This window comes from Magallana gigas, chromosome 10 (assembly GCF_963853765.1).
Source record: "Magallana gigas chromosome 10, xbMagGiga1.1, whole genome shotgun sequence".
NCBI classification, from domain to species: Eukaryota; Metazoa; Mollusca; class Bivalvia; order Ostreida; family Ostreidae; genus Magallana; species Magallana gigas.
In genome coordinates, this window is record NC_088862.1 from 605,640 (window position 1) to 620,413 (window position 14,774).

Below are 14,774 nucleotides of genomic sequence, written 5' to 3' on the forward strand. Positions count from 1 at the left end.
AGACTGCGATCTATTGGACTGGCAACGTATTTTAGAAAAAGTGAAATGGCTACAAGATTAAAAGATAACTTTATTATGTTTATTTTACTATTGTTCTTAAGATTTATCTTCATGGTAAGAAAACCTTCTGTAATTTATAATTGTAAACACAAAATACTAAACATGGGATTAGGTAATAAAACAATTATTTAATGCCTGAACAGTCGATAGACCCGAATTTTTATCCCTTGGTGCAGGGAACAGCTCAGCATAATCTATTGCCCTCGGCCGCTGGCCTCGGGTAAAAGATCATACTGAGCTGTTCCCTGCACCTCGGGAAAAATATTCGGGTCTATCGACTGTTCAGGCATTAAATAATTGTATACTGCTGCCATAGTTGAGATTCGTCAAATTAAATAGTATTTGTTCACTGAAACTAATAATGCACAGTGGCGTCGGAAGCAAATTGAAAGTGTGGTGGGGGGGGGGGGGGGGGGCTAGACTAATCCTCAGAAATCTTGATAAAAACCAATTCCCAAAATCATGAAAATCCTAATCCATGGGGAGGGGGGGGGGGTATACCTATAGTTAAAAAAAATTTCTTACCTACCAAATTTTGTTTCCCCAAATCATGAAATTCCTAATCCAAGGCTGAAGCCCCTATTATGCTATGTGCCTAATGGTTAGGTCTAACTTTGCAAAAAAAGCCCCCCCCCCCCTGGTTCCGACGCCTATGCTGCACACCTACACGTAGATCATGGCCATGAGCGCGCCTGACCGAACCGTTACCTCTACGCCTACATTCCCTCATCTCGTGTACACGACGAATGTACATTGAAGTTGAAAGTGGGGGGGGGGGGGGGGGGGGGGGCAGACTCATCCAAAAAATCTTGACAAGCAAAAAAGAAAGAAAAAAAAATCTTCAAATTCCAAAATCCTAATCCGTGGGGGGCGGGGGGGGGGGGGCGTAGTATATTTATATACAATTCTTTCACTCCTCCCTTCCTTATTTTTATATCAATTTTTTACATACTCCCAAAATTGGGGGGGGGGGGGGGCAACTCCATGATAATTCAATTTTTTATATGTAAATTTTTAAAAAATTGTTGCTGCGAGAAAAAGGGGCAGCCCCCCCCCCCCCCCCCCTGATGCTACGTGCCTGGTTAGGCCGTCAACATTCAATGTAGTTTAGCGTACTAGTTTAAATAGTTTGAGTTAAAAATGCAGTAATTGATCAACAGAAAAAACACCCATATACACTAAATTATGATAATGGTGATTTGAAAAACGTTAAAGTATTTTCTGGATTACAATATTATCATTGAAATATATACTTTTATAAAATAATTATGTTTATTTTATATCTTATATGTACGCGAATTCTGATAAGATATCTTTGAAAATATATAAGAGTTGCTCCCCTTGGAGCATGAATGTCATGCATCTTCACCGTAAACCTAAAACACAGAGGCTGCGTACTTTAGGCTATAGAGCTGCGACCTTTAAAAAATAACACGCAAAGTTACACAGAGTAACGCATCGTACAGCGCCGCAACATCGCAACAACATCTTCATTTGTCGCTGTAGGATCGCCTAAATTTGAGAATTGGAATTTTTAAAGATACCAACCCAATCTCAATAATTCTTAATCATCACTCTTTGGAATAGGGCGTTGCCCTTCATGTTAACAAGAACTGAGGATGATTTGTGCCAAGTTTGGATGAAATTGTCTCAGTGGTTATAGAGATCAGATTAAAAATCTAAAATGTTTACAGACAGACAGGCTGACAGACCAAAAGACACACAGACGCCGGGCAAAATAAATTAGAAAAGCTTACTTCAGCTTTTTGGCCAGGTGAGTTAAAAGGAATAAAACATCATTATCCACGAACAACAACAGCCAATATATATTAACAAGAAAACAGGCAACTGGCCTCCACTGGTCAACGGAAACAACCCACTCCAACCAATCTATCGGTAATCACAACTAGATTTTCCCTCTGCTCCTCGTTTTCCCAAGGAAGCATTTGTTTACAATCGTACATTGTACATGTATGTACATGTACAGCTAAAACGATGTTTTATGTCTCTTTTAAAATATACAGAAAAAATCATATTAAGATGATTAGAAGCCGATATCGGCTATAAGTTGGTTTTACAGAATCCCCGAAGGAAACTTATTTTAAAATCGGCAGTTTTCGTGTAATGGTTTCTCTTAGTTGGTTCGTTCTAACCCCCACCCCCCTCCTTTGTGTACTTTTTGTTTGTCCGTGCCCAATTTCTCCATCCGTCTGAACGCCATCTCTGTCTCTCTCTCTCTCTCTCTCTGTCCGTCTCTCTCTCTCTGTCCGTCTCTCTCTCTCTACCTCTCTCTCTCTCTCTGTCCGTCCGTCTCTCTCTCTCTCTCTCTCTCTCTCTCTCTCTCTCTCTCTCTCTCTCTGTTTTCAAGCTGGGTCGGAGGCTTCTGTGGGCAGTTTAGTACTTAAAGTTTTTAGGGGAGGGGGTCTGTCCTTTCCATGAGTTCTAGATCTCCTCTTGTGCATATATAATTAACTTTTTGCGACCCGCTCTTAATTTTTTTTTCTGGAAAATACCATACCTGGTGTCGTCACACCGGACACCACGTGACTGCAGTGGCGGTTAGTAGTCACAGGTCATCAGATCGCGATTGGACGTGGAGAAATCACACTAGGATCAAAGATGGTAAGACATATTAGATTTTATTTTTGTGGGATTTCTTGAAAATAGTTATTACGTATAGGTTTCGCCAAATGAGGAAGATAAATACTAGTACTTAAAACTGCGTTCCATGTGCGGATCAAGAGAAGTTTCGGCAAAGTATAGGTTAGATACCAGAAAAAGGTTTCGGACATCCCTAGGCCTGGTAAATGATTTTTTAATTGCCCCTCCCATCCCCGCTCTCGGTTTTAAAAAATCTTGATCAGCGCAAGTGTTCAATATGAACGCCATTTTTATGTTTTATATTGAATCAAATAAAGGACACTTCGAGCAGAGAAGTAACCCCCGGCAGACATTGCATGAACTGCGCATGCTTCTGCAGTCTCTCGGTGTCGTTCGACCAACGTGCACCGTCTGTGGATCAAGGGTGAACCAAGGGGAAATGTGATTTTTTTTAATTTTTTTTTTTGGGGGGGGGGGGGTGGGTGGTGACTGACTCAGCTTCAACATAATAGAGAAAAGTAACAGTATGTTTAGTCATCTGCAGCATGACACATTAAATGAATTTATAATAATAAGAATAGTACAAAAAAGGGAAATTTTGAAAACAATATAGAAAGTATGACATTCCAAGTATACACATGTATTTGAACTACACAAGTACATGTGATTGAAGAGGCCATTTTGTTTGAACAAATATAATATGGTTAATGTTTTTGTCCTTATTTTTTTGTATTATATGATGTACATAATTTGAGACATATATTCATCTCTGTGATTCTACATGTAATTCTCATTCTCTCTCTCTCTCTCTCTCTCTCTCTCTCTCTCTAAATTTATTTTCAGACATACTTCATTAGAACATTATGTTGAGTCTGTGTTTCGAGCGATATTCCAAGGACTGCCTCTCATCAGTAATCCATGGTTTTTATTTTCAACTGCATGTACAATTAATTAATCTGATCTGATCAGTTTTACATAGAGCATAATGTTTTTTATTATACTTTCACGTTAAATGCTGAAATCTGATTGGTTTAGAGGCAGTTGATAATCACTTCTATTACCCTCAGCGTTAGCAACACACTTAGCAACGGGTAACACAACAAATTGCTACATGCGCATAAATTATGCGCGTACAGTTTGCCATAGAAAATGCTTTTTTCAGCGAGTTTAACTAATGTAATTGAAATAAAAGTATATTAACATAGATCGAGTTATCTTCAGAACTACAATTTGACAATGAAATTTATTTAATCTTGATCAATATTTCAATTTGTTTAAATTTAATTTGCATTAAATTTTGCACAAGTTCAAATACAGCTTTAAGGTAGGCCCCTACTCAGGATCTTTGTGGTTAAAGTAATGATGTTTTTCAGTAGAATAATACCTTACGTAATAAAAAAGCTCCAATAATACATGTCATAACTATTTACTTTTACCACTAGAGTCTCCAGAAGATGCATACCCCCTTCTTCGATTACATGATTTCAACCAAAATCATTATTTGGCTCATATTAAAAAAAATATCAAAGCACCACAAAGATTTAAATGTTTTAATTATTCATTAGATATGTAAGAAAGTAATAACAAGTGTGATTATCATTATTTGATTGATTAAAATTGAATTTTGAAATGAAATGTTACAAAAATCTAATGAAAAATTTTATGGTCAAAACACCATTTTTTAAACTTTGAAATATTAGATTTATGTCTACTGCAACTAAAAAGCAAAAAAAAATATAGGACTTCACATGCTTCTTTTTTTCTACGACCTTTAGAACACATATACCCCCTTATCAAATGCAGCTAAAAAAAATTAAAAATACATCAGAAAACAGCATTTTATTTCTTTGCTTTGATAAACCCTAAAATTCTTCTTTCAAAACTACATGTATTGAGTACAAATTAATTTTTTTAATAAACAGTACCTTACCTCTGCATATATAGACACAAACATACTAAAATCTTAGTACAAAAATTCATGATTTCCAATTTTTTGACTCAATAAGATCAAAACCTTTATAAACTTGTAGACATTATCTACACTTGACTGCTTCTATCAAATTCAGAATTATCAATTAAACATTAAAAATTAGGCCAAAAAATGGTAAATCCGAACAAATATCTTTTTTTGATTTTAAAGCTTAAATCTGCTAAATTGATGATGCGTCTGAGTACGGATGACCACTTTAAAACAACTTTTTGTTTCGATTAGAAATTATCATAATTATAGGCATCCTGAACACTGAAATGTAAAATATATTCTATAATTGTTAATTGGTCAACAGCTGTACAGCTCACAGACACATACAAGACAATTGATACACAGTTTTATACCTGTATACATATAACGGATCACTTGGACACAAAAAAGGATAACAAGAGCATGCATTCCTGATATATTGATTCACCTAACGTGATGAATTCTTTTACATTTGGTGTTGACAGTAGTTGAATTAATCTAAAGAAACAGGGTTTTTACTACGGTAAAGCTTCTCAAAGAATTTTTCTTTCAAATTACAATTTAAAAGATTACTTTGACCCATATTACTTACCCAACATAACTAGAGTACTCTCTTTCTCCAAGTCTTTTTCTATCTCTATTTTTCTCTCTTATCTCATAATTAAGCTTTAAATACTTCTTCTCAGATGTTGTTATTCCTTTTACAAACCAGGGTTTGCAGAAAAAAAAAATATTGTGCTTGTTAATTATGTCCCCTTTGAAGAAGAGAGGCCATATTGCTTTGCTGCTGTCTGTCTCTCCGTCGGTTGGAATGTCGGTCGGTCGCTCCACCAACAGTTTCTGTTCATCTTCTTCAAAGGATGGATATATTTAAATGAAACTTAATATACAGGTTTATCCTGATAATATCTAGGTCAAATAAGATATTGGGTATCATTAAGCATTTTCCGACAGAGTAATGCCCCTTGGACATAGAAAAAATTCCAATTATTTGCAGTTTCTGGTCATTTGCATTGCAGAGGATGCACATATTGAGATGAAATTTGCTATACATGTTTTTCAAGATAATATCTAGGCCAGGTTTAATTGTAGGTACGATTGAGCAATTTTCACCAGAGTTTTGCCTCTTGGATGTAAAAAACCAATTAATTTGCAGTATTTTTGCTCATTTTCTTTGCATATGTTTCAATTATTTGCAGTTTCTATTCATTTTCTTCACAGATGTTTCAAAAGGATGGGGGCATAAGTGTTTTACAAACATCTCTTATCATATTCATATTGATGTTAATTTTGTATTGCAATGTTTGCCGTAAAGGCATCATCTACGCTCTTTGTCATGCAGGGATATGAAACAGTAATATCACATAACAGCCTTATTTATCATTAACTACATGCTATTTAGACAGTACATATTAAACTGAACATTTCATTTAGTCTAACAATAATAAATATATTAAAATAGCATGATCACTGTAGATTTGTGCTTGTGCACCGTGATAAGGCTATGTGTGTTAAAAATTTACAGGAAACTGAAGGTTGCTGATTTCCATTGCAAACATAAGGGGAAATAAAATTACTGACTCTAAATATTTAAACAATGTATAGCTTTCTTTGGTGAATCGTTAGGAATATAAAGGGGTGACATTGCAGAACAAGTACATAACCAGCGTTATCTGAGGTGTGAATTGTATTATTTGTAGAATGCCAATTGGAGGCAAAAATTGACAACAGTCATGGAAATGTCAGCAGCAAAGAAGCGAAAACCCCCAGAAATCAATAGGCGTGTCCTCCCAGGAGGGGTGTTGATTGAAGACCTCCGCCCGGGGTACGGGTCAAAGGCAGAGGAGGGAGACAAGGTAATGTAACATTCACTGTACACAGTGGTGTAATATGTAATACTTACTGTGAACAATGTAATATAATACTCTTTGTACACAGTGAACAATGTAATGTAAGAACATTAGAGGGTATTTAGGAAGTCGCAAAATAATCAAAAACAAAACACAACAAAAAACAGGGCTTTGTTTGTAATATCTAAAGACTTGCTCAATGAAGTGTAATGAAAATTCTACTACATGTATTAAATTCTGACTAAAATGATGTCTCTAATGTGAAATGAATATTTTCTTCTACCCTTATGCATGCTTTCCTTCCTCATTTTGTTGTAACTCCTATAAAGACCACTTTTGAGATTTGAATGATAATAAATAAAGAAGGACTAAACAATAAGTGAACACTGATCATGAATGACCAGTGAGGGCAAAGTGAACAGTGAGTGTGAATGGAGCAGAGAGCACAAGTGAACACTCAATAGCAAAGTGAGCGCACGGAAATATAGGAATTAAAAGTTGAACGTTTCAAGGACTCGACTGATGATGAAAACAAGGGGCCTAATGCAATATAAAAGTTGAGTTCTATCACCTGTGACATAAGTCTCAAGTTCATACCTTTATGTATTTAGCTGTTCTTTAGATCACTTTCAGACACATTTCCTTTAAAAAAGCAGGTATATATATGTATTTTTATTTATTAATTTTAAATTATATTACATGTAATAGGTATGTATCTGCAAAAAGACACTGCGTCAGACAGGAGAAAAGAAAAGTTTTAGAAGGATAATCAAAATAGAAAAAATCAGCTTCATTATTGGAAAAAGGGAAGTGTGTAGAAAGATGGAAAGCGGAGTTAAAGGTAAGAAAATGCCCTTGAACTTAAAACAGATTTGAAAGGCAAGAGAGAATCAGAATATGCTGACACATGTGAAAAATTGTAATCAGTGAAGTGTAATTAAGACAATGGTTTCATACCAAGAAATAGAAAGCTGACAAATTGTTGACCTTAGTTACACAGATCTGAGATTGAGGGGTTGATCTCATTAGTTTCTAAGGTGAAAGAGTTGAGGTGTAGTTGTCATTAGTTACACAGATGTAAGAGTTGAGGTGTAGTTGTCATTAGATACATATATGTAAGAGTTGAGGTATAGTTGTCATTAGTTACACACATGTAAGAGTTGAGGTGTAGTTGTCATTAGTTACACAGATGTTAGAGTTGAGGTGTAGTTGTCATTAGTTACACAGATGTTAGAGTTGAGGTGTAGTTGTCATTAGTTACACAGATGTAAGAGTTGAGGTGTTGTTGTCATTAGTTACACAGATGTAAGAGTCGAGGTGTAGTTGTCATTAGTTACACAGATGTAAGAGTTGTGGTGTAGTTGTTCTTAGTTACACAGATGTAAGAGTTGAGGTGTAGTTGTCTTTAGATACATATATGTACGTAAGAGATGAGGAGTAGTTGTCATTAGATAAATATTTGAAAGAGTTGATGTGTAGTTGTCAGTAGTTACACAGATGTAAGAGTTGGGGTATAGTTGTCATTAGATACACAGATATAAGAGTTGAGGTGTTGTTGTCATGAGATACACAGATGTAAGAGTTGATATGTTATTGTCATTAGTTACACAGATGTAAGAGTTGAGGTGTAGTTGTCATTAGTTACACAGATATAAGAGTTGAGGTGTAGTTGTCATTAGTTACACAGATGTAAGAGTTGAGGTGTACTTGTAATTAGTTACACAGATGTAAGAGTTGAGGTGTACTTGTCATTAGTTACACAGATGTAATAGTTGAGGTGTACTTGTAATTAGTTACACAGATGTAAGAGTTGAGGTGTACTTGTCATTAGTTACACAGATAAAAGAGTCGAGGTGTAGTTGTCATTAGTTACACAGATGTAAGAGTCGAGGTGTAGTTATCATTAGTTACACAGATGTAAGAGTCGAGATGTAGTTGTCATTAGCTACACAGATGTAAGATTTGATGTGTAGTTTTCATTAGTTTCACAGATGTTATAGTTGAGGTGTAGTTGTCATTAGTTACACATATGTAAGAGTTGAGGTGTAGTTGTCATTAGTTACACAGATGTAAGAGTCGAGGTGTAGTTATCATTAGTTACACAGATGTAAGAGTCGAGGTGTAGTGGTCATTAGTTACACAGATGTAAGAGTTGTGGTGTAGTTGTTCTTAGTTACACAGATGTAAGAGTTGAGGTGTAGTTGTCTTTAGATACATATATGTAAGAGATGAGGAGTAGTTGTCATTAGATAAATATTTGAAAGAGTTAATGTGTAGTTGTCAGTAGTTACACAGATGTAAGAGTTGAGGTGTAGTTGTCATTAGTTTCACAGATGTAATAGTTGAGGTGTAGTTGTTATTAGTTACACAGATGTAAGAGTTGAGGTGTACTTGTTATTAGTTACACAGATGAAAGAGTTGTGGTGTAGTTCTTCTTAGTTACACAGATGTAAGAGTTGAGGTGTAGTTGTCTTTAGATACATATATGTACGTAAGAGATGAGGAGTAGTTGTCATTAGATAAATATTTGAAAGAGTTGAGGTGTGGTTGTCATAAGTTACACAGATGTAAGAGTCGAGGTGTAGTTGTCATTAGTTACACAGATGTAAGAGTTGAGGTGTAGTTGTCATTAGTTTCACAGATGTAAGAGTTGAGGTGTACTTGTAATTAGTTACACAGATGTAAAAGTTGAGGTGTTGTTGTCATTAGATACATAGATGTAAGAGTTGATATGTTATTGTCATTAGTTACACAGATGTAAGAGTTGAGGTGTAGTTGTCATTAGTTACACAGATATAAGAGTTGAGATGTAGTTGTCATTAGTTACACAGATGTAAGAGTTGAGGTGTACTTGTTATTAGTTACACAGATGAAAGAGTTGTGGTGTAGTTCTTCTTAGTTACACAGATGTAAGAGTTGAGGTGTAGTTGTCTTTAGATACATATATGTACGTAAGAGATGAGGAGTAGTTGTCATTAGATAAATATTTGAAAGAGTTGAGGTGTGGTTGTCATAAGTTACACAGATGTAAGAGTCGAGGTGTAGTTGTCATTAGTTACACAGATGTAAGAGTTGAGGTGTAGTTGTCATTAGTTTCACAGATGTAAGAGTTAAAGTGTAGTTGTCATTAGTTACACAGATGTAAGAGTTGAGGTGTACTTGTAATTAGTTACACAGATGTAAAAGTTGAGGTGTTGTTGTCATTAGATACATAGATGTAAGAGTTGAGGTGTAGTTGTCATTAGTTTCACAGATGTAATAGTTGAGGTGTACTTGTAATTAGTTACACAGATGTAAGAGTTGAGGTGTACTTGTCATTAGTTACACAGATAAAAGAGTCGAGGTGTAGTTGTCATTAGTTACACAGATGTAAGAGTTAAGGAATAGTTGTCATTAGTTACACAGATGTAAGAGTCGAGGTGTAGTTATCATTAGTTACACAGATGTAAGAGTCGAGGTGTAGTTGTCATTAGCTACACAGATGTACGATTTGATGTGTAGTTGTCATTAGTTACACATGTAAGAGTTGATTTGTAGTTATCATTAGTTACACAGATGTAAGAGTTGAGGTGTAGTTGTCATTAGTTACACAGATGTAAGAGTTGTTGTGTAGTTGTCATTAGTTACACAGATGTAAGAGTTAAGGTGTAGTTGTCATTAGTTACACAGATGTAAGAGTTGAGGTGTTGTTGTCATTAGTTACACAGATATATGAGTTGATGTGTAGTTGTCATTAGTTACACAGATGTAAGAGTTGAGGTGTTGTTGTCATAAGTTACACAGATGTATGAGTTGAAGTGTTGTTGTCATAAGTTACACAGATGTAAGAGTTGAGGTATAGTTGTCATTAGTTACACAGATGTAAGAGTTGAGGTGTAGTTGTCATTAGTTACACAGATGTAAGAGTTGAGGTGTTGTTGTCATTAGTTACACATATATATGAGTTGATGTGTAGTTGTCATTAGTTACACAGATGTAAGAGTTGAGGTGTTGTTGTCATTAGTTACACAGATGTATGAGTTGAAGTGTTGTTGTCATAAGTTACACAGATGTAAGAGTTGAGGTGTAGTTGTGATTAGTTACACAGATGTAAGAGTTGAGATGTAGTTGTCATTAGTTACAGTCAGTTGAAAGAGTTGAGGTGTTGTTGTCATTAGTTACACAGATGTAAGAGTTGAGGTGCTGTTGTCAGTAGTTACACAGATGTAAGAGTTGAGGTGTTGTTGTCATTACTTACACAGATGTAAGGGTTGAGGTATCGTGGTCATTAGTTACACAGATATAAGAGTTGAGGTGTTGTTTTCATTAGTTACACAGATGTAAGAGTTGAGATGTTGTTGTCAGTAGTTACACAGATGTAAGAGTTGAGGTGTTGTTGTCATTAGTTACACAGATGTAAGGGTTGCAGATGTAAGGGTTGAGGTATCGGGGTCATTAGTTACACAGATGTAAGAGTAGAGGTGTAGTTGTCATTAGTTACACAGATGTAAGAGTTGAGGTGTTGTTGTCATTAGTTACAAAGATGTAAGAATTGAGGTGTTGTTGTCATTAGTTACAAAGATGTAAGCGTTGAGGTGTAGTTGTCATAAGTTACACAAATGTAAGAGTTGTTGTGTAGTTGTCATTAGTTACAAAGATGTCAGAGTTGAGGTATAGTTGTCATTAGTTACACAGATGTCAGAGTTGAGGTGTAGTTGTCATTAGTTACACAGATGTAAGAGTTGAGATGTAGTTGTCATTAGTTACACAGATGTCAGAGTTGAGGTGTACTTGTAATTAGTTACACAGATGTAAGAGTTGAGGTATAGTTGTCATTAGTTACACAGATGTAAGAGTTGAGGTGAAGTTGTCATTAGTTACACAGATGTAAGAGTTGAGATATAGTTGTCATTAGTTACACAGATGTAAGAGTTGAGGTGTTGTTGTCATTAGTTACACAGATGTAAGATTTGAGGTATAGTTGTCATTAGTTACAAAGATGTAAGAGTTGAGGTGTAGTTGTCATTAGTTACACAGATGTAAGAGGTGATGCGTAGTTGTCATTAGTTACACAGATGTAAGATTTGAGGTATAGTTGTCATTAGTTACAAAGATGTAAGAGTTGAGGTGTAGTGTCATTAGTTACACAGATGTAAGAGTTGAGGTGTAGTTGTCATTAGTTACACAGATGTAAGAGTTGAGGTGTAGTTGTCATTAGTTACAAAGATGTAAGAGTTGAGGTGTAGTTGTCATTAGTTACACAGATGTAAGAGTTGAGGTATAGTTGTCATTAGTTACACAGATGTAAGAGTTGAGGTGTTGTTGTCATTAGTTACACAGATGTAAGAGTTGAGGTGTAGTTGTCATTAGTTACACAGATGTAAGAGTTGAGGTGTAGTTGTCATTAGTTATACGGAGATGTAAGAGTTGAGGTGTAGTTGTCATTAGTTATACGGATGTAAGAGGTGAAATGTAGTTGTCATTAGTTACAGTCAGTTGAAAGAGGTGTTGGGCTGTTTTTCATTATCAACATAGAAGAAGTAAGAGTTGTTGTTTTGGTTAAACTAATGTAAGAGGTGAAGTAATTGTTATTTTAGAAATGAGAGTCTGTACCATTAATACAATGAGAAGTTGATTTTTCAAGTAACCCATGCATTGTATGTAACAGGATATTGTCATTTGATAATAATTTAATGAGAATAAAAAAGAAGTTTTCATTCTTTTAATAGATTATTTATTATGATATATAATTGTAATTAAATCAGGGTACTTATTTTTGTCCAGGAATGAAACAAGGGGGAAAGAGGAAGCTAGTAATTCCAAGGAAAAGGTGAGTTTTTGCTGAGTTTAAAGTTAAACCTTTTTATTGTTTGGAAAAATATATCAATTTACTTATTGTTGTGACAGAGAAATGTGACACAGCTGTGCTACGCCTTAAACATGCCCCTGATAGTATTGTAAGGATACAGATTTCATTGTGAGAACTAGACGGCCTAATGTCATCCACTCTGCTTGTTATGGTATTGAAACATGAGTATAATGAAAAATAGAAATAGGAGCAGAGTGTTTAGATGTGGATACTGTGGAATCATTAAATTTCATGGGGGCCAATTTTCGTGGATGGCTTAAATATACATAGGACCAGAGTGTTTAGATGTGGATATATAAAAACACTTGTTTTATGTTTATACTTATCAATACCATAGATAATTTTGTCATAGCCACCAATGTCCCATCAACCAATCAGTGAAAAGCATTGCTCATACAAGGTTAAGATTAATGACATAGATAGAAAAACGATATAAAGGAGATAGAGAGAGAGGGGGGGGGTATTATGTTATATTTTTTTTCAATGGCAAAAATTGTAAAATTATGCAGGATGTTTACTTTTCAATAAAAAAGATTAGGAGAATCACTCAATACATTTTTATGATTTAATGTCTACATATCGAAACAGTGGGTTACTTATGTTCATATGTGTCTATTGTATACATATTTTAATTATTTAACTTTATTTTGAAGCGGAGCTGAAGAATTTGAAGTGGAATTACTTACTGTCGGGTAAGCCATATTCTTACAATAACTAGGCATTAGTATTTTGCAGAATCTCTCTCTCTCTCTCTCTCTCTCTCTCTCTCTCTCTCTCTCTCTATCTCCTCTCTCTCTCTCTCTGAACACAAAAGCTGTTTCATGAGAGATAATTGTTGGGGCAAGAAAGTATATTGTATTAACTTGATGAATGCCAATTTAAGTTCATTTAAGTCCTGCATGTCTTAAACTATTAGAATTGAATTATAATCATTAGTCCAAATAAGTAAAAGCTAAAATGTATGGAAGCATAGGCATCCTTAAATAGTGTTGATTCATTTTTATTTTTTTTTCAATCATATTCCCAGGGGGTTAGGGTTGGACAACAGTTGGGAGTTAAATTATGTCATTGGAATATGTTGATTAATCTTTTTAAAAATCTTTCTCTCCAAAACCATTCATTCAGAAACGCTGTTACTTGTATGGAAGAATCCACATGTAGTTAGATTGAGGTTTGTTTTTATCGTGATCCACGAGAGTAAGTTGGGACAACATGGGGGATTGGTAGTTTGGTAAATGTTCACACACAAATAAATAAAAGAAAAATTCTTATAATAAAAACTTTTTATAGAGAAAGTTTTAAAAATCTTGCTAAACAAGATTTGTATTGGTTAATTTTTTAATTAGGCCAAAAAGATTTTTTTTTCTTTGGAATTGCCTCCCGCTTCATGAAAATACCCCCGGCTGATAAATTTTATTAGCAAATGTAAGAGTTGAGGTGTTGTTGTCATTAGTTACACATATATATGAGTTGATGTGTAGTTGTCATTAGTTACACAGATGTAAGAGTTGAGGTGTTGTTGTCATTAGTTACACAGATGTATGAGTTGAAGTGTTGTTGTCATAAGTTACACAGATGTAAGAGTTGAGGTGTAGTTGTGATTAGTTACACAGATGTAAGAGTTGAGATGTAGTTGTCATTAGTTACAGTCAGTTGAAAGAGTTGAGGTGTTGTTGTCATTAGTTACACAGATGTAAGAGTTGAGGTGAAGTTGTCAGTAGTTACACAGATGTAAGAGTTGAGGTGTTGTTGTCATTACTTACACAGATGTAAGGGTTGAGGTATCGTGGTCATTAGTTACACAGATATAAGAGTTGAGGTGTTGTTTTCATTAGTTACACAGATGTAAGAGTTGAGATGTTGTTGTCAGTAGTTACACAGATGTAAGAGTTGAGGTGTTGTTGTCATTAGTTACACAGATGTAAGGGTTGCAGATGTAAGGGTTGAGGTATCGGGGTCATTAGTTACACAGATGTAAGAGTAGAGGTGTAGTTGTCATTACTTACACAGATGTAAGAGTTGAGGTGTTGTTGTCATTAGTTACAAAGATGTAAGAATTTAGGTGTTGTTGTCATTAGTTACAAAGATGTAAGCGTTGAGGTGTAGTTGTCATAAGTTACACAAATGTAAGAGTTGTTGTGTAGTTGTCATTAGTTACAAAGATGTCAGAGTTGAGGTATAGTTGTCATTAGTTACACAGATGTCAGAGTTGAGGTGTAGTTGTCATTAGTTACACAGATGTAAGAGTTGAGATGTAGTTGTCATTAGTTACACAGATGTCAGAGTTGAGGTGTACTTGTCATTAGTTACACAGATGTAAGAGTTGAGGTGTAGTTGTCATTAGTTATACGGAGATGTAAGAGTTGAGGTGTAGTTGTCATTAGTTATACGGATGTAAGAGGTGAAATGTAGTTGTCATTAGTTACAGTCAGTTGAAAGAGGTGTTGGGCTGTTT

At 35.0% G+C, this 14,774-nt stretch overlaps 1 protein-coding gene across 1 annotated transcript; it reads left to right on the plus strand.

Moving 5' to 3' along the window:
- The first annotated feature begins 2,624 nt into the window (after nt 1–2,624).
- On the plus strand, nt 2,625–13,015 carry LOC117683946 (FK506-binding protein). Its single transcript, XM_066073466.1, has 5 exons — nt 2,625–2,682; nt 6,322–6,477; nt 7,180–7,312; nt 12,235–12,280; nt 12,973–13,015. The coding sequence occupies exons 1-5, from the start codon at nt 2,680–2,682 to the stop codon at nt 13,013–13,015; spliced, it is 381 nt and encodes a 126-aa protein (XP_065929538.1). The 5' UTR covers nt 2,625–2,679.
- The last annotated feature ends 1,759 nt before the right edge of the window (nt 13,016–14,774 follow it).